We start from the raw sequence: 20,238 nt of genomic DNA, 5'->3' as shown, positions 1-20,238 counted from the left end.
GTTCTGCCCCTCCTAGCGGCCTACTGCTGTTATACAGGAACCTCGGCTGAAAAGTTCTTAACGGACAGGCCCAACTGCCCAATCAACGTCCAAGGCTTTGCAAGTGAAGGTGGGGCAATGGAGGCCCCATAGGCGGGCGCGGCAACGGGGTTGCAATTTCAATGGCGCGCCTGAATGACTTCCGGTTCTGGACTGCAGCTGGTAAAAATGGTCCTGTGCGGTGCAAAACGGGTAGGGGAACCCCAGAGAAACAACTGGGGCAGAGGGGGAAGAAAAGGAATGTTGTGGCGTGTGAAAGACACAGCGGGGGAACCCCGTGCATATGTACTTGCGCTGCCTGGGGAGGGAAACGGGGAGAGGAATGCCGAAGAAATGCAAATAAAGGGAAGAGTAAGCTGCCATTAGCGTTGCCATATTGTTAACGTTTATTCTTGCCCTTTGCAGAGGTGGTGTTAGCCTGTGCAGTAAAAATAGCAGGATTTGAGTCAAGCGGCTCCTTAGAGCCGCACAAAATTTTCAGGGCAGAAGCGTGTGAGAGTCCAAGCTCCCTTCTCCAGTTACAGCAAAACGTAGATCTATAGGCAACTTGTCTGTATCTGACGAAGGGAGTTTTAACTCGCAATTTGTGTGCCCTGAAACTCTTGTGGCGCTACTGGACTCAAATCCTGCTGTTCTACTGCAGACCCAACACCGACGGGAGCTTTGATTCTTGAAAGCTCATACCTTGGACATCTAATTTATTCTTATTTTATTTATGCCATTTATAGTCCGCCTTTCTCAATGCCATAGGGTAAATAAATACAAATGTACAAAGACATGGCATTAGCAAGAATCCAATGCACAGTTGGAGAAGTGCTGAAGCAGAGCATAAGCAACTCTAGGACTGACATTAGACAACATATAACCACTCAGTAGAATCATACTTGAAGCCTAGTTGGTCTTTAAAGTGCTATTGGACCCGGGTGTTACTGTAAAAAATAAAACACGTGTCCCAGCATAAGCCTTCATGCATTTTATGAAACCGACTCTAGAGTCCACAGAAATTATGTCACAATAACCGCCGCCGAACTTCAAGACTCCTCGTCCCCATCCTTTATTTCCACTCTTCTTGCCCTGCAGAGTCTACCTGTAACCGGAAATAAAGGCAGCGCACAGCCGTCGCCTTTTTTATCCACTTGGGCGACTTCTCAGTCTTTGCGCATGCGCCCGGAGGCCCGATCGTCGGAGCCGCTCTTTCCTCCCTCTCGCGGGCCAGCCGTTGGAGGGCTGACGTCAGTCCTCCCGCTCTCAACGGCGGCTGGCTGAGCGAGGCCTGCCTGAGGCGAGGGCGCGCGGAGCATGCCGGGAATGCCGACGCCCAAGATGGCGGCAGGATTGAAAAGTTGTTGCCGCGGCGGCGGCGCCGCTTTCCCTTGTTAAGCCTCTGGCTCTTCCGGGTGCGGCTATGGCGGCGCATTGAAGGCGGAGGGGCGGGGGACCCGGGCGGGGAGATGGCTCCGGGCCCCGCCTGAGACATGGAGGAAGAAGGCAAGAGGGGGAAAAAGGCGAGTACTGAGGCGGGGGGCGATGGGCGGGGCCTCCCGGTGGGCGGGGCCGCCTGGGTGTGTCTATTTGGGCGCTGAGAGGGAGGGGCTCCTCGCTGAGGGCTTCGGCTTGAGCTTTTGGTAGGGGGAGGAAAAACCCCGTCTTATATGAGAAAGGGGCTGCTGCATAAGTCCAATGCTGTCATCATTTGGAATGCAGGTTGCAATTACTGGGAGTATTTATATTTTATTTGTTTACTTATATTCTGCTCTAATAGCACTTTTATTTATATATATTTTATATATTCATTTATTTTTAGATATTCTGGTCTAGGAGCCCCTTAAAGACCAACTAGATTTCCAAGGTATAAGCTTTCAAGAGTCACAGCACCCTTCATCAGATATGAAGAGAAGGGATTGTTGACTCTTGAAAGCTCATACCTTGGAAATCTGGTTGGTCTTTAAGGGGCTCTTGGACCCAGATCTTGCTCTTGGACTGGAAACCAATACACCCAGCTGAAATTATTCAAAAATTGTAGGGAGGGGTCTCAGATGCTCCGCTAATGAGTTAGGGACCATAGACTTCAGAACATAAGCAATTCTAGGCTGACATAGGAGCACATATTTAAAGTAGCACATAGTACATAAGTCAACATAGTGGATGTTGCCTTATGTACTATCTGTTGCTTTAAATATATGCTCCTATGTCAGCCCTAGTATTGCTTATGTTCTGTTTTAGCATTTCAGTAAATAAATAGCTCGTTTTACCAGGCAGTGGGTTGATAGCCATCCCATCCTGGCAAGTCCCAGATGGTAGTTGGAACCCCACCCTTGCATCTTACTTATTTGCTTGCTTTATTTATACCTTGCTTTTGTCTCTGATGGGGACCCAAAGCATCTTACATAGTTCTTCTCCATTTTTGTCTAATAAGGGTTCTGTGCCCCCAAAGACTCCCTGTCTTCTATTTATTGTAATAAATTGCATTTTCTGTAACGGTTTGTGGCCAAGTGGTGCCTGAAGCTGCATACATGCAGATCAAAATAATTAATGAAAGCCCCGTGGGGAGCAACAAATATTCAATAAAAGACTCAACCACAGCAAAAGACAGAGCTGGGAAAGAAAATGCAGTCCTCACTTCCAACCACATACACATGACAGTAAACTCTGCTGGCTTACATGCTTTTTAGTTTTGTAATACTGTGTGCTGACTTCCGAAGAAGGCTGTGTTGTTAAAACAGCCAACAGCAGAAAGCTGCATTTCACATCTGTTTGTATTTTATTTTAGAATAATGATTTAATGTGTTTAACAACACTGTGTATCAGAATAGGGACCAGGAACACACGTGCACATACACACACACACAGAGCTGCCTTATACTACATCATGCCATTAGTATATCAGTTGCCTATTCTGACAGGCAATAACTCTCTAGGGTCTGAGGCATGGGTTTTTCACATCGACTGCTGCTCGATGCTTTTTAACTGGAGATGCCAGGGAACGGGATTGAACTTGGGGCCTTCTGCTATGTTCTCCTGTGCTTCCCTCATGGCACGCTTGAAGGAAGTGGAGAAGGTGGTCGGAATTTTCACCTCTACATTCAAATAGTGGCTGAACTAGAAGAGAATTTAAACAAAGCACTGATATGCAGAAAATGCACCTCAACAGCTGGAGTACTAAAGATTGCCCCAGTACCTTGCTGCATCGTTTTTCAGTATGTTGGAATATGAATGCTAGAGCCATATCACTGCATGAGGTCATTTTTTCCCCAGTGCAAGAAACCAGCCATAATTCTGCAGTGTCCAGAAAAAAGCCATAAGATCAATGAAGTCTAGTTCTCTAAATTCTTATTTAATTGGGCTTTGACTGTCTGCATACCCAGGCTAAGGTGGCCTCTGTCACTTCTGTATGCTTTTTTTTTTAAGTATACTTTGTTGATAGAGAGTAAGGTGAAGAAAGATGGAGGCGAGAGCAAAGGGTTGCTTGTAATACTAAACAGGGAAATGTGGCATTGGTAAAGAAGGTGGGACGCTGTGGCTGAAAAGGGCCAAGGAGGGTGGGGGGAGGTTGGTGTGACCGCTTGTGTGGCGTATGTTGCTGCGGAGTCCTGGGATGGATGTGTGAGCTGCTTGGTTAGAGAAGGGAAGGATGCAGATGGAAGAGAGGTCAGGATGTCATTGGGGGAAGCTACATGTAGCTGGTATTGAACCACACATTGTGCCAGGTAATGTCAGAAGATGTGGCACCAAACTTTCTGTGCAATGGAGAGACGTGAGACGTGCTGCACTGGGGCACTAAGGCAGGAGACCTGCTCTGTATTGTGTATACAGCTTAGCACACCCTAGCAAAGCAAATGTGGCCGCTCCTTGGATGTCTGTGGGAGGGCCTGGGCTGGGATATTCCTGGCCCCTAGGATTTTGCAATTGTTTCCCTACTAGTCAGGGCTGGTGCTTTGTGATCCTGGCTCCTAAAAACTGACATTTCCCCCTCACTACTGGGTAAAGCTGACAACACTTCTGGGTTTCCACCCTTCCTGTGCACTTCCTGTCATGCTATTGTGATTGAACATGGGCTTCATGGATGAATGGGTTTATTTGCACTCGGTGCAAAGCACCCTCGAAGTAAATGGGGAAGTTCTTCCCAGAAAATAAAATGTGTTTTTTTCTCTTGGTTGGAACTTTAGGAAGGAGACTAGTCTGTAAGGAGAGAGAGGGGAAGACATGTTTAAATACATGCACCCACACATACTAGCTCTCAAAGAACTGATAAGGGGACTGAACTCGCTGTTAATTTTCCCAGGGATTTCACATCAAGGGTTTGGTAATGCTTAAAGGAAATCATTCAGATATGAGTGAAACATCATGGCAGGTCAGCGATGCTCTGTTGCAGCCCATATGCTCATAAAGTGGTGATGATTCTTCCCAAGAGCAGTGTTCTAATTAAAAGTGGCAGCTAATTTTAGTTGGTTTTCAGTGTAGAACAACAATTAGTCTCTGCTCTAAATATGACTTGAGAGTGGGCGGGAGAGGAGAACAGCCTGCTTATAAGCCATCTAGCATAGTGATTTTCTTTGAAGGGTTTTCTGGTTTGGGCTGTTTAAAGTTTCTCTTTCTAGAATGGCTTGTTCATATTGCTGCACTTGCCAGCGCGTTGGTGGGGAGCGTGGTCGGCCGCATTGCTTTGCATTCGGTAGGCCCCAGGTTAAGTCCCTGGCAGCAATTTCTCCCCGCTCATTTGGTGCTCTCCCCCGCTCATCTTGGGAACAGTGTCAGTGAGTCTAAAGATAGGTCTCAAACATTCTGTCCCATTTTTCTCCTGGAACTGCTGATACAGTTAATTTCATATTTCATATGCAGAGCCCTGCTTCTTATAAAACCTACCTCCAAGTGTCCTTTGCATCTCAGAATTTTTAGCACAGTCTTAGATGCCCTGCTGGCTTCCGCATTGCTGTGTTAACTGAACACATTGACTAGGCGAAGGCTCAGAACCAAAGCTTATATATAAATTGCTTCCAAGATGCGAACTACAGTTAGAGCCACCCTATGAGCTCAGCCCCTTTGAACTGACCATTCTCTCCCCGCCCTCTCCAGCTGGGGCCATAACTGTGAGAAAGGAGCTATTTTTACTGACGCCCTTTTGCCATAGGAATTGGCAGTAACTGCTGTTTCAGAAGGTGGCAGCAGAGCTTCCCGTTGTGCTCTGCTGAGACACTTTTGCTCCAACAAAGTAATTCTAAACACACTGGTATGGTGTCTTGTTAGACTAGCACAAGAGTCATTCTGATCCCAAGAGAGGCTTCGGTGCCGGGATCTTCCTGCTGTTAGAGTTCAGATGTGCTTTGTATTCTGTACTACTTAAAAATTTGTTATTTTCTGCAATGTCCCTCATCTGCTAGGCTGTTCCATCTATCTGCCATCTTCTGAATTGTTTCAGTGTGCAGTGAATAGTGAGATATCTTTGGGAAACTGCAAGAGAAGGTTGTAGACTGTGATTGGGAAGCTTATTTCCCCCCTCCGTCCCCTTTCTTCCTAGGAACTGCATAGAGTGTGTGGGCAGTATTCTTGCTTTTCCTTCCTTGAGAGACCAATTGGTGCCTCTCCTGACATCCCCATCCATTGCACCAACCCCATCTTCACTTGCGACCTGTTTGCATAGCAGCAACCAATGCACCCGTGCTAAGGAAGAGGGCCGACTGACATACTTAACATGAAAGGGAACTATAGCTTAGTGGTAGGGCACCAGGTTGGTATGAAAAAGCCCACAGACCCAGTGCCCAGCACCTCAGGTTTCTAGCCTGTGGGGGACCCCATAGAGTCCTTTCCAGTCAGTACACAGTACCAGCTTAGGTAAACCGAGGGTCTGATTCAGCACATGGGAACTTCCCAGGACACCTGCAGGGTGGAAAAAGTGGGCCTTCTCTTCATGGGTGAATGTGGACATGCGGAGCAACAGCAGCTCAGGAACGCCCAGCTTAATCCCACCATTTAGTTATATGGAAAGCTTAGGTTGTGCCCCTTTTCTTGATAGCACGAGGGGAAATGGGTTCTTTAAAAATATGAATACATTTTGGAGGATCTTACCTATAATCTTTTCAAATCCCCTCTGGCACCTTTCAGAATTCAGTGCCTCTACTCAGTGTCTTTTGTTTGAATTATTGTTTTTTTAAATCATGGCTTTAGGGTCTGAAGGAACATCTTAAAAGCCATTGTTTGTGGCTTTTAAGGCTGAGAGCTCTGGAAAGTCACTTTCGATGTGGGGGTATAAGTTACAGTGTGTTATAACTGAAGGGTTTGGAATCACGACCTGCCTTGTCCCCGTCTTCCAGCTGAATTACTTTCCAAAGGGCTTCCTGCTGATTGTAGGACTCTTGGGCTGAGTTGCATTGGGGGATGTCCTTCCACACCCATTCTTACGTTTGCCTGTCTACTGGATAAAGCTGTGGTCAAAGGAGCCTCCTTCCAGAGCGGAGTGTGCCTCAGCTTCTTGTGTTAAAAGGGTATATACTCTCTGAGTCTAGTTAGGAAGCTACAGAATAGGAAGTCACCCTTAATAAAAGCTGTACTAGATGCAACCACCTAGCAGTTTTATCACATCAACCCTGCTGGGTTAAGGTTGGGTTTTGAGGTCACAGTTCTTATTAATGGGTATATTTGGCTACGTTGAAACTGGGAAAGTGTTGTTTTTATAACCTTGTGTGTTAACCAGGAAATTCTTCCTTCCTGGAAATCCAAGGTCCACAGTATGAATCAAAGATTGAAGCTGACCCTACCTGGGGGATCCGGGGCAGGAAATCATTGCCATTGGATCTCGTTTTCTTGGCTGTAATTTTGGCTTAAGTGTTTGTATTGTCACAGCAGTGGACAAGGAAGCCTTTTATGATTTTCTTGATTTTGTTCATTCATCTCACTGACATTAGTTTTCCTAATCCATAGTATATATATTTTTAATCTGAGTATCAAATATTTGTGGATTTGGTGACAGTACCATGTTCCTGGATCTTCAGAACTCCCATCGTAAAACGCGCAAGCAGAGGTGCATCTGTGAGAGGGGGTGGGTGGGCAGGCTCCATTTGGGAGGAGGAGTCTTGTGTGGGTAGCAACTGGGTGTGATAAAACTGGAAAAGGGGTGTCCTGGCAGGCTGCCTGTGAAATCCTATAGAGGCTCCCTCCTTTTGAAATGTACGTATGCAAATTTACATTTACAAACCCTTAACTGGCTGTTTAATCTTGAGCTACTATGGGGAGTGACCACTCCTGGAGAAGTTGGGTTGGCTTCTCTTGCCCCACAAACACATTGGAATGCAATGCACTGCTCAAGCACGTGAAGACCTTGTGCCTTTTACTTTGTTCACCCTCAAAACAGGCAATTGCTTAACTTTGTTTTTGTATCGTTAAAAGTATTGCAGATGGTAGAAACTTGCTGCCTAGAGAGGAATGATTGATTCATCTCCTGTGCTGTCTTGCCAAGATGTTGCAGGAGGCACTCGGGCAAACAAACAAGGGTGAAAGCTGGAGAAGTAAACTGGAAGCTAAGGCATGTGTGAATGGCATGGCGGGAAAACAATCTGACAGTCATAGGGACATGAACTGATGCCACTGAGTGTAGGCCATTAGGGAGGGCATTGGCCACAGGATCCTACATGGGCCGAGGCTAGAATTGATTTCTCCTTTGCTATATGTAGAAAAGAACTGAACTGAGGTGAGCCCTATTTAGCTTGAGACTCAGGAACCTCCGGTGGCTAGATCTGATTTGTGATTTGAAAACGAACCCTATGTAGATACGGAAGGACTTGCTTACTGGATCCTGCCATGTTATGAAGATATCTGAGGAGTACCAGAGATGCCTGTTAAGATATATACTTCACTTTCACTCACAGAGAGGTGAATATTTGCTCACACTCTGTACTGGAAAGTGAATATGTATGCCCATATATCTTAAATGACTCCAGTGATGCCCAGCTAAGATCTTCCTAATTTACAGGAAGCTTCCTTTCCTGCCCCCGGTGTGCATGTGTTAGGGGAAGGGGTGGTTGTGTGCAAGCAAGATTCTTCTGTTGTGGCTGACCTCCCTTCCACCTATGTGGATGGGAATGGTTGTCTTAGTAGCATAGCGCTCGAATACTGTGCAAAAATGGCTGATGAGTGATGAAAACACTGTTTGGCCGACACCTTCAGTGTGTGGTGTAGGTGTGGTGGAACTGGCAAACTGAACTTTGGCAGTGAAAAATTGACAGTATCCCCTTAGCTTGAGTGATAAAATTGGGGTTTTAAATCGGTGTGGCAGGAAGGGGTGAGAGCCTAGAAAAATTTGTATGACTTGCTTTGCTTGTTTTCGGGCATTGTGTTCCTTGAGAGTGGAGCATTGTGGCTTAGGTTTTGGTACTAACCTATGCAGACTTGGATCAGCGTATCTGTGGGATCACCTCTCCCCGTATGTGCCCCAGAGGATGCTCCGATCAAGGGATAAACAACTATTGGTGGTCCCTGGCTCCAGGGAGGCCTGTCTAGCCTCGACCAGAGCCAGGGCCTTTTTGGTCCTGGCTCCAACCTGGTGGAACTCTCTGCCTGATGAGACTAGGGCCTGGCAGGATTTACTGTCCTTCCACTGGGCCTGTAAGACGGAGATGTTCCGCCAGGCGTATGGTTCAGGCTGGGCTAGGCTTCCACCGGCCGAACAGAATAGACCAGAGGAAATCAGAGCCCTCCCCATTAGAGGCATCCACTATCTAGCCTTTTTTAAGCGATAGGAGGCGGTACATCGATTACCTTCTATTGGTTGAGTGCTGCTATTTTATATTCTTTTAAATATTTATGGGACTGTTTATTATTGTCATTTTAAACTATTTTAAAGTGTAAATCATATTGTAATGTTTTTGAGTGTAATCCGCCCTGAGCCTGCCTGTGTGGGGAGGGCGGAATAAAAATCGAAAACAAACAAATAAATTAAAAGCCAAACAAAGCTTGAAGTGTACAGAAATCCTTCAGTGGCTGCCTTAATGGTAAGCTTGACAGAGAGTATTTTCTGCACGGTGCGGTGCTGGGTCTTAAAATTAATTTAGCAGTTCCCTATACGGCCTAGCCGCTGTTCTTTGCTTGAGGCATTAGTCTGTTCTGCAACAGCCGATGAAGGCTGGAGCTCATGGGGAGAAGGATGAAAGACACAAGAGTATGATAAGGTGGAGTGGGGGGACTTGTGTTGCAAGCATGTGTGCAGGGCCTGTGAGGAATTTGGAAGTGCCTCCATCTTTGGTAACTGCGTAGTGTTGAGAAATACGATTAACGAGTATAGGACCAGTGCTCATTATGCATACGGGCTTGAATCTGCATAAAATGGGCCTTGCATACAGTCTGTCCAGAGACCTCCACAAAGCTTGCATGCTTCTGTCTGTCACGGCTCACCTCAAACATGTTATAAACAGCTTCCTGTCCCAGATGGCCAGCGCCTCTTTCTGTGACAAATGCTGGCAGATGGATGGAACAGAGAAAATGAAGCAGCAAGCGTGTTCTCCCATCCCACCTGCCTTGCCATTTCGAAGCAGCAGCACGTTCTGCAACCTGTGGCAAATTTCCCATCTTGTGAAATGACTTGTCCATACAGCAGGAGTACTTGGGCATGTAAGCTGAATCTCAGTGTTAAAGTAGCAGTTTGGTTTGTCTTGGGGTGGGGGGTGGGGGGGGCTACAAACCACTATAAGGAGTGGATAATCTCTCCAGACCCTTTATTATCATTATTGTTGTTGTTGATGATGGTTTCCTTTATAATCCTTGTTTCTCACTGGGATCTGAGGCAGATTACTTGTTTATTTAAAACATTTCTATGCTGCCTTTCTACCTACATAGGGTGGAGAACATCAGAACATTACGACATTTCAACATTAAAACAGCACTTAACATAAAGTATATATAAAATAATTAATTACAAACATATAAACAAACAGGAAGGAGGGCACATAACTGTTCCTGGGGCGGGGGGATGCCAAACAAGACAAGTCTTCGCCCACTGGCAGAAGGCAGGGATAGAGGGGGACAGATGGCGGATGGCTCTCCCCGGGGAGGGAGTTCCCAAGTGTTAGCTCTGTGACCGAGAAGTCCCGTTCCTGGGTCGCCACCTGTCTAGCCTCAGATGGCGGGGGCACCTGAAGATGGCCAGAGTGGACAGGGAGGTTCGTAGGGGAGAAGGCTGTCCTGAGCTGGGGTGCGGGTCCGGAGCTATGCAGGGCTTTCAGAGTCAATACCAGCACCTCGAATTGGGCCTGGAAGCAAATTGGGAGCCAGTGTTGATGGACCAAGACTGGAGTGATACATGGTCCCTACAACTCACTGCAGTCAGCGTTCTGGCCGCAACATTCTGTACTAACAGAAGATGTTGAACAGTCCTCGAGGGCAGCCCCACGTATGTGGGGTATTAGTATGTTTTAGTATTTGGTGACAAAATTCTTCATGTTCAGGAAGGGCTGCAGCTGGCTCAGCAGTCAAAGCTGGCGGAAGGTATCCCTGGCCACTGCTGCCACCTGTTCGTACCACAGTAGGCTGAGGTCCAGCAGCACCGCCAAGCTACGAAGCCTCTCCTTTAGGGGGAGTGCAATGCCATTCTGAACGGGAATTATCCCAATTCCTGGGAAAAACCTTCCCTCCAGCAATAGCATCTCTGTTTTGTCAGGATTTCAGCTGGTTAGCCTTCTTCTGTCCCAAAACTGCCTCCAGACACCTGCTCACAGTTTCCACAGCCTCCCTGGGATCTGCTTGTAACACAAGATGAAACTGAGTGTCGTGTGCATATTGGTGGTAACTCAGCCCAAATCTCAAGGTTACCTCTCCCAGCGGCTTTACAGGGATGCTGAAAAGCATATTATGAGTATGATGAAAGCTCTCATTCAGTCAGTAAGCAGATTACAAGGTATGCAACATCAGGCAATCAGTGAATGAATTATCAGGTATGATAACATTTAAATCTAATAGTAAAAATGCCTAGTAAAAATAATGCGGTTGGGAGAGATTGTAGAAAGGGGCGGGGGACAGAACAATGCATGCACCCCTCTCTGCTTAAAGCAACAAGACTATCAGTGTAGGAAAAACTTTCCCCCTAATAAAAATCGCCTCCGGAGCTGAACTGTTACACTGGAGCTTTGCTCCACCCTAAAGAATGTCCTCCTGAACAATTCTGTTGCACTTTCTAGGCAATGATCAGATTGCGGGCGCCTTCACAAAGGCCTCCAGTCCATAATGCAGGCGCCGCTGCCGTAGAGAATGTGCACGAACTGCTGATTTTACTTGTATCGTTTTTGGAAAAGCTTTGCTCAGGTGAGCGGAGCTGTCGCACTGGAACATAGCAGGGGAGAACTTGTTCCCAGGTTTTACAAGACTGGGGAGGCCAGTAATCTCTTATCTTGAATTCCCAAATAAGTCCATGAGTAGCTACTAGCTGTGGGATTAAAGGGGCCTCCTGCTCAGATTCAGAGGTCTGAATCCCGGTGCTAGAAGGCTGCATCATGGGTGAAGGGCTTGGCCTCTGTTCCATTTGTTGTCCGAGCTACAGTGCTCTTTAGTCTTTCCTCATAGGAAGGGTGGTCCGTCCCATTAATCCACTTGGCTGCCCTCTTCCACACTTTGTCCACCTCTGCGGTATTTGGCGCGGGGGGGGGGGAGTATCCTCACCAAAACTGCACACAGTATTCCCGTTGGGGCTACATCCATAGCAATTACCATGTCGGCCCTTTTATTTTCCTAGTAGTCCTTGTCATGGAGTTTGCATCTTTCTCTGCTGCTGGTCTCAGTGCCGTCAATGTTTTCATCAAGGTGTCTACCACAATCCCTTGATCTTTCCTCAAAGTTCAAACCCCCTCCCCACCCCACCCCAGTCTTCCTAACACAATCCATTCATTCTTTTATTGTCTGGTTGCTCAACTGCCTTCTTGCTGCTGATATATTTGAAGAAACACTTAAGTTTTTAAGCAACACGCTCCTCAAATTCTCTTTTGTTCCCCTTTCTGTCAGTGTGTTGGCAGAGTTATGAAATATGCACAGCAGAATTAAAAATCACAGACACGTGTTTTGGCTTCCAAAAAGAGATTTACTACATACAGGATTAAAAGGGTACATTGGTAATAAAACAAAGAATAGCTCATCTTAGCTGCTACGTCTTCACATCTTGGTGAACTAAGAACTGAACAAAGCAATTAATCCTTGAGTACGTGAAGGAATTCTAATTGCCCGCCAGTAAACTGGTCAGCCAATAATGAATCCTCCCTTAATTAAGCATGCAACTCCCCTTCTGTCCTGACACAAAGAACGACTGGACATTTGAATAGTCCTACGCAAGCTAACTATCTCTAGGTAAACACGAGTGTCATGCCAGAAACCCAACCCAGTGTGTATTTGTTTTGCTAGAGCCTGTGCTTCTTTCCATTCACCTTGTTTGAACGAGTTTCCCACTTTTTAAAGAAAGCCGCCTTGCCTCTTATGGCTTCTGTGACTTGGCTTGCTAAGTATGCAAGAATCCTTTCAAGATTGCGCCTCTTCTAACCTGAAATACGTGTCCTGTCTTGGAGGGATTTGATTCTTCTGAGTCTCCCTTTCAGCTTCCTTCTGAAATGGGGCTTTGGTGCCTGCAGCATCCCTCCTCCTTGGCTTTCTCAGTAGCCAAGCAGTAGCAGCACAGAGGTTTCCTAGCAGTCTAGCCTTCCAGGAGGGAAAGAGTAGCAGAGCTAAGTAGGCTGCTTTCACCCAGGAGCGCAGCATTGAACCCCTTTGTCCTGAATGTAGGTTTTGTGTATGCAAAGTGTTCATGTATGGCTGTGAACTTCTTCAGCCAGAATCTTACCTTGTTGTTGCTGATGGTGAAGAATGATCCCTCGGGGTTCTTACCTTTCACTTTTTCTGCCTCTTTCCTATAACAAACGGTTTCGTTTCCCTCCAATAGGTATAATAAATCAGAATAAAAGTGTGTTCTTGAAGGACTAAGGCAGGAATTCTTCTCTGAAGAGAGCAAGGGAAAGGAGGCAGTTCCAAAAATAGCGTTCTGGGAAAATTCCTTTCCTTTTTCCTTGAGTGCTGGTGTGGAGGCCAGCACAGCTGAAGTAAACATGAAGTTGCCCGTGGGTAGCCTTCTATGGTGGTGGAAAGTGCCGTCGTCAAGTCACAGCCAGCTTAGGGTGACCCCATAGGGTTTTACTGAACGTGAATGGATAGATCTCTGTCTCTCTTTTGGGGGGATGCGTGAAGGGGGGACCTCCATGAGGCCAAGTCAGGACAAAGCTGGCTTAACTGCTGGGGATGGCTTTTATCTATGGCTGAGAGATGTGAATCGTAAAGGAAAGTGGGACACCTCCCCCCCTCGTGTTGCATTGCATATGAGAATTCTCATAATGTATGTGAACAAGTTTGGTGTGCAGATATAGGAGACATCAGGCTTGCTCAGGGACTAGCTTAGAGAGCAGAGCGGTATTCCTGCTGTTTGCCGTTTTCCCCTCTCTCCAGGAAATGGCGATGCACCTGGGGGGGGGGCAGGACTCCTGCTGTGGGGTGGTCTGCCAGCTGAGGTAAAGGAGACTTCCGCATTGCTGAGCTGTTGAAAGAGATGGTCAGGCAGTGTGTTTGGGAGGGATTTTCCGCTTTTTCTGTAACTGGCTGTGTAATTCTCTCCGGCAGAGTCTTGGTGTCTAAGGGTGGGTGGTTCTTGGAATTTGTTTTTATTGTCACAGATACCATGGGGTATTCTTTTGTGACCTGCCTTGAGGCAGGACACGAGTATTTTAAATCACTCGGCCACCAAGTCTCAAGCAAGAACTGATAGGGGAACAAGTTAGAACATTTGTGTTTTCTTTCCTGTACTGCTTTGCTGTTACCCCGTCAGGTGATTTGTTAGCCATGGAGAGTTCCCAACATGCCTCTTCTCCCCGCCCCACCCCCACACTAACTGCAGTGTTTGGGAGCAGGGGACTTCCTCCCGTCTTTGGTTTTGTAGGGGGCGGGGGGGGGGCTGGAGGCTGCTTCCTCTGGCAGTGCCATGGAGGTATGGCCCTCTCAGGCACTTCCCAGAGAAGGAATATATTCTGGCATTGCTGGGAGAGGACAGGGAATGTTGGAGAAGGCTGAGATTGGCATTTTCCTTTCTTCTCTTTCTCGCTCCCTCTGCACACACACACCCTCCCAAGTGTTTAGAACAAAAACTGAGGGTTTGGGGTTTTTTTGAGGCTTTGATTCTAAACTGATCCTCTGGCGCCTGCAGAGTGTAGCTGAAGAGTGTATTGGATGCACTCTTGGGGTGGATAGAGTGTTGTTGCATCATGTCCTATTTCTGGCCTTGCCAATGCAAAACGAAGCCTCGGGTGGATGCTGCACAATGGTGGGAGGAAAGCTTGGGATCGTCTCAAGAAACTGCCGTATGTTTTTACTGTATGGAAAGGGATTTGTTGTTTCTGCAGAAATCAGCGTCCTGTGATACCTTAAAAAACAATCCATTCCCTGTAGCACAAGCTTTAATCTCTGAGAGTATAAACTTCGATAAATGGGTTTGCCTCTCAGTTGTCCTGGGATTCCCTCGTTTCAGCTGCAGCAGCCTAACACGGCGACCTCGCTGGGTCCTGCATCCATGGAGGTCCCTGTGACCAGCACTCTAAATTTTATTTTATAGCAGCTTGAGGGGCATCAGGGCTCCCTCCTCGTGTGCCTGAGCCGACTGCTTCTGAGTCACTGATGGGCCACGTGGGCCGGCAAAGCCCAACGCTGATGGGCCACTGGCAAAGACTTGGCAAGGTGAGGCGGGTCTCTCAGTCCAAAGAAGCAGGCTTGATCTAGAAGCACTTAATTTATTTACTTAATTTGACATTGTAGGCAGCCGTAAAGATGCCTAGCTAGCGCGTGCCATGCACCATGCAATAAAACTGGATTGCCCTTAAGAGCAATGAAACAGAAACAATATAATAATCAAATAAACTGGATTTTGCTGTTAGAGGATGCCGTACAATGTGTCCAGTAAGCAATGCGGTAATACGGTGAAGGAAAAGAAGGCTGCCTAATTAAAATGAAAACTTTATGAAGAGGGTGAGATGCAGTCACGGGGTTTCTTTCCACTGTCCCTTCTGGGTGTAGGTTTGGTGTTGCCAGGGCTGACTAACCCCCCCCTCCCCGCTGCCCCCTTTGGCCTGAAGGGGACAGACTGGAGGTGTCTGTTAGCACAGACTGAGTCCATGTCTGGCAGCTCCAGAGAAGCTTGAATCCTGATGGAATCAATGTAAATGTTCCCTTGGGACCAAGATCTTCCTCCCACAGCCACCCTAAAACCATGCTGCCAGGGGTCTGAACAGCCATGTCGATAAAAAGCAAAATCAGCCGGGCGTCCGGGAGGTCCTCTAAGTGTGCTGTTCAGCCAGGAATTGTGCCACCTCAGAGCAATGGATGGTGCAGCTCCTCCAGGAAGAAGTCCATCCAACGTGCTTCCCAGTTTAGTAATTTTAGATCAGCTGAGCTGGAGCTTTTGTTAGGCCTCATCTGTTTCCACCTTGAAAAGGTTCTGTGAAACCTGAGCAGAGCTGGAGGCAGAGCAACGCCAGAAACAAAGAAGCCAGTGTCAGAGAGTCTAAAACAAACTAGACCTTGTGCGTGTGAGAGAGAGTGAGGGGCGGGGCAGGAGGAGCATATCAGAGAGAGTCCCTTAACGTGGCTTGCTGTTGTTGAGTCCTGCCTCCTTTCCCCCCACCCTCAAAGCAGAACGTGAAGCCTGTTGCACTTGTTTTGTGGTCTTGGTTTAGAACGCGTGAGTGCTGGGCCCCCCCACCTCTCTCCGCACGTGGTGGTGATGAGAGTCAGAATGCTAAGCCGGAGCTGTGGCGAGCAAGGAGGGCCTCTCGTGCTCTTCCAGCGGAACAGGAAAGGGCCTCAGAAGCCCCCCCCCCCCCGGAGCCTGTTCCGAATCTCTGGCTATGGAGAGGCCAGCCACCCGTGGCTAACTTGGGTCTCAGGCGCCCTGGGGAGACCCAGTAAGCTTTGTTCTGGGTGTGACAGGAAAGCCGGACGGTTCTGCCCAGGCTCTGCGGCTTGTGTGCCGTCTGAATCAGAAGAGCACAGTCTGTTAAGAGCCGTGTGGGGCTTTGTCATGTAAACGGCTCTTTGATGGTCAAGAATGGCGTGGGACTGGAATCAGGAGGAAGACGTGCCTCCGTCCTGGGTAGCAGGCCCGAGAGTCCGCTTAAGGCGTGCAGCCTTTCTTTACAGCCTTCTCGTGACCATCGCCGCAGCCCCGCGTGTCCTGCCCTTCTCCCTGCTAGTCCTGAATCATGCAGAATGTGTTGGGTGACACGGCGCCGCAGCGGTCCCCACCCAGGTAAAATGTCCCACTCTGGACCTGCAGCAGGTAGTCAGCCGGCTGTTGTCAGTCTCTGCAAAGGCGGCATCTCTGCCCCTCTGGATCAAAATCCAGCTGTGACCTTAGCCAAAAGTCCTAAGGGCCGGTGTGGTCTCAGTGTCCCTGCCCTCCCCTTCCCAGCTGGGTCTTTCTGCTCTGCCTCTCCTGATGCCCTTCAGTTCCCTTGCTTGGGTCTGCCTGTTTCTTGGTTCTGGCCTGGCTGCAGGGGGCATGACAGGAAGGAATTCTGCCCAAGATAGACCAGTGCTGTTCAGACAGGGGAGGAGAGGGTTGAAGGCTGTTTTGAAGCTGCCTTAACCTGCATTGAAGAAAGCAGGCCAGGCACGTAATTTGTGACTTGCTAGACCCCTTTTGGGAGCATGTGCCCAGCAGAGTACAGCATTGGCTAACGGGCCAGTGCTCCAGCAAAGTTGTTCCACAGCTTGAGGGCCACGAAGAGTGGCAGCTGCGTCTGGGAGTTCCTCTGTTTTTGAGGGGTCTGAGTTGGACACCACCATTGATGCTGGTGCCAGAAACGGGAAGAGCTGGTGGCCAACTTGGAGCCCTCAAAGTAGGCTGAGACCTAGATATGGATTTCATGCTTATCCCTGACTTGTTGTTGCTAGCTTAAGACCTCTGACTAGTTAAGCAGCCACTTTCCCGAGCAAAGCCAGCTGAGGAGGTTTTGTAGCTCCCAGTACAGAGCCGTTGGGAATCTCCTTGCTGTTGCTTCAGGCCCTCAGCCATTAACACCAATTAAGGATTCGGTGTTTTGTGTGGGAGTTTCCCCAGTTTTTGAGTGTGGCGTTCCCCTGATGGGCCCAAATCAGCTTTGTGGGTAGGCATTCTCCATTCGCAGCCTCAGCCTTTGCCAGAGATACGGGAGCTCTGCTTTCTTCCAACCTGCTTTGTTGTTGCAGCACTTTATTTATACCCTGCCTTTATCCCTGGCGGGGACCCAAAGTGGCTGGCATCATTCACCTCTTCACAACAACCCTGCGAGGTAGATTGGGCTGACCAGGCGTTAGTAGCCCAAGGCCACCCAGCAAGCTTCCTTGGCAGAGTGGGGATTCCGACTTGGGTTTCCCAGATCCTACTCCAACACACTAACCGCAACATCACACGGGCTCTCACTGTCACACTGTTTGGTCATCCTTGTATGGAGTATTGGGTGTCTTTGATGTAAGTCGTCTTTCCTGGCCCACACTTAGTGTCCCATAAGCACAGAGGTCCTGCTGGCTACTATTGAATTTCTGTTATACTTAGCAAGGGGTGATTAGAGATGTAAAATTTCCAGTGATGTCACCAGAGATGATTTCTCTTTTGTGGGGGAGCAGTTTCATTTTCTGAAGGCAGGCTCAGAATCATCTTTCCAGTGCCCACGTGCCACATCAGGCTGTTTTCAGTTTCCCTCTCGAGGCCTTCTTTGTCTCTTGCAACAAAGACAACGTACAAAATAGCAGCCTGGCTGTCTTTTGAGGCTGGGCTTAAGCACAACGCTGACATTTGCCTCTGAGCGACTCTTGGATTCCTGAGATTCAGCTGCTACCTGTGCAAAATAGCAAAGAGTCCAGTAGCACCTTTAAGACTAACCAACTTTATTGTGACATAAGCTTTTGAGACCCACAGCTCTCTTCGTCAGATGCATCGTCAGACGAAGAGAGCTGTGGTTCTTCAACGCTTATGCTACAATAAAGTTGGCTCGTCTTAAAGGTGCTACTACTGGACTCTTTACTAATTTGCGACTACAGACTAGCCCGGCTAACTCCTCTGGCTCTATACCTGTGCAAAGCATCTGCCTCTGCCTCTGCCTCGTAGCAGCCCAGCAAACACGGGACTGTGTGAGTGCAGAGGCCCTCGGGGGGAGTGGCTTTGCCTCTGCCTGCGTCAGGCAAGCCTCGAAAGGGCTGGCCCCGGTTGCCCCTCTTGCACGTACCCTGCACAGGGCATGTCTGCAGGAAAAGGGACAGAGTTTGGTAGTGGAATAATATGGGGTGGCTCCGGTTAGATCATGGGTAGCAGGAAGTCTGAAAAACCTCTTGGAGGAGCAGGCTTCTGGAAGAGCAAGAGAGGAGCGGTCTGCCAGGTCGTGGCAGGGGGGAATGGGGAAGACTGCAGCAGAGGAAACCGACAGATGAACTGATACGGGGAAGGAGAGCACTTCCGTTCCATTGGCAGAGGGGCTCAGGGTAGGCTTGAGGTGTGTTGGCAGAGAGAAAAGATGACTGTGGGTCATTTCACATGTTACAGCATCCATGTGGTGGTCACGTGGCGGACACACGGACTTCGAGTCAGATGTGCACCTGGAGTTCCGTGCCAGAAACTCTCTTCCCAGGTGTGTATGGGCCTGATTTTGAGCAGGAGTGCCGCTTGTGAGGAGAAGGGGCTTCAGCTCCCCCCCCCCACACACACCGTTTCACAACCTGAAATGGCCTCGGTGGTGTTACTGTATGGCCCTTTGGGGAAATTTACACTTGGGATCCCTCGGAACTGGGCGGGCAAGGGGCGGGGGGGGAGCTTTCTGTCCCTCACCCCATATATAACACATTAGAAGTCAGGAGCAATCAAAGCTGGTGGCCAGCAGGTTCAGGACAGACAAAAGAAGGGACTTTTTCATACTGGGCAGAATTAACTGATGGAGGTCATGTTAGTGATAGCCCCAAGCTCCGATGTTCTGAAAGGGGGCTGAAGAGATTCCTGGAGGATAGGTCCATTGGCAGCTGCTCATGAAGTGGCGCTTCCTTGATCAGAGGCAGTGTGGCTCTGAAAACCAGCAAGGGGAAGGGACAATATTGTGGTCAGGCTTTGGCCTTCCGGGGGGCCAAGATGCTGGACTAGTGGGGCCCCTGGCCTGACCTGGCAGGGCTGCTCTTACGTGCTTCGCCAAGTAATCCGCAGCAGCAGAGTGCCTGAGCTTCTCAAAGAGGGAGCCTTCAGGGCGAAAACTCAGCTCTGTGCTCTTAAAGACTCAGTGCCTTTTAAAGCGGACTGTGTCCAAATCAGGCTAATGGAACAGCCCGCTGGCAATGATCTGGAATATTGCGCTGCAGCGTGTGTGCTCGCCGTTCAGCTGGTGTGCACGTGTGCTCCTTTGCCTCTTGCAGATTCCCGACTGCGTTCCTTGAATCTGCTCCTTGAGCCTCAGCCGATCTCCCCAGCAGAGGGTGCGGTCAGTGTTTGCATGATCTGTGGTCTCCAAAGCTCAGGAAAAGGAAGGCGTGAGGTCTCTTGCAGCATAAAAAAATCCTTGTTTATGCATAAACCATTTCTGTGCATAAGCAACAAAAGATCATGTGGCTCCTGAGAGACTGCTGGATTTATTGTGCTAGAAGCATTTGTGGGCTTGAGCCCACTTTGACAGAAGTTCCAGTTAGCCGATGCAGTGTAGGGGTTGGGGTTGGAGTGTGAGACTGGGCCTGAGGAGATGCAGGCTCAAATCTCCACTCAGCCAAGCTCCTCACCAGGTGACCTCAGACCAGTCATTCTCAGGCTAGCCTACCTTACAGGGTTGATGCAAGGATAAAATAAACCTGTCCTGAGCTCTGTGGGGAGGGAGGGTGTTCATATTTGAGTGGTGGAAGATGAAAGCTTCTGCCCAAAGAAGTCTGTTGGTCTTGAAGATGCCACAAGACCCACAGTGGTGTTTGCTGCTGCAGACCAGCACGGCAGTCCCTTTTGTGCACAACTCCCGTGTCTCCGGGCTTCAGCTGACTTCCTTCTAAACCTGTTTCACTGGTCATTGCTTCCTGTGGATTTTTGTTTGCTTCCTGTCAACCTATTTCTCGCGCTCCTGTCCCCAAACATACTCTTCAGTCACCAGGGATGTCAGTGGTGTGCTTGTGTGTGTGTGATACTTTGATCCTCCTTTTGACCCT

The 20,238-nt window shown here is 48.5% G+C and overlaps 1 protein-coding gene across 2 annotated transcripts in view; it reads left to right on the top strand.

The window, feature by feature from the left end:
• The first annotated feature begins 175 nt into the window (after nucleotides 1-175).
• The window catches only part of CCM2 (CCM2 scaffold protein), a 39,104-nt gene continuing 19,041 nt past the window's right edge, over nucleotides 176-20,238 (top strand). Inside the window, exon 1 of one of the 2 annotated variants that reach the window (XM_054991295.1) lies at nucleotides 176-231. In XM_054991295.1, coding sequence (XP_054847270.1) covers nucleotides 208-231 — 24 coding nt within the window. In that variant the 5' untranslated portion in view covers nucleotides 176-207. Of the gene's footprint in view, nucleotides 232-1,357; nucleotides 1,545-20,238 lie in introns of those variants that run through there. The other variant, XM_054991294.1, reaches the window with a different exon arrangement.

This window comes from Eublepharis macularius, chromosome 11, assembly GCF_028583425.1.
Source record: "Eublepharis macularius isolate TG4126 chromosome 11, MPM_Emac_v1.0, whole genome shotgun sequence".
NCBI lineage: Eukaryota > Metazoa > Chordata > Lepidosauria > Squamata > Eublepharidae > Eublepharis > Eublepharis macularius.
This window is presented reverse-complemented; position numbering and strand designations above follow the sequence as displayed.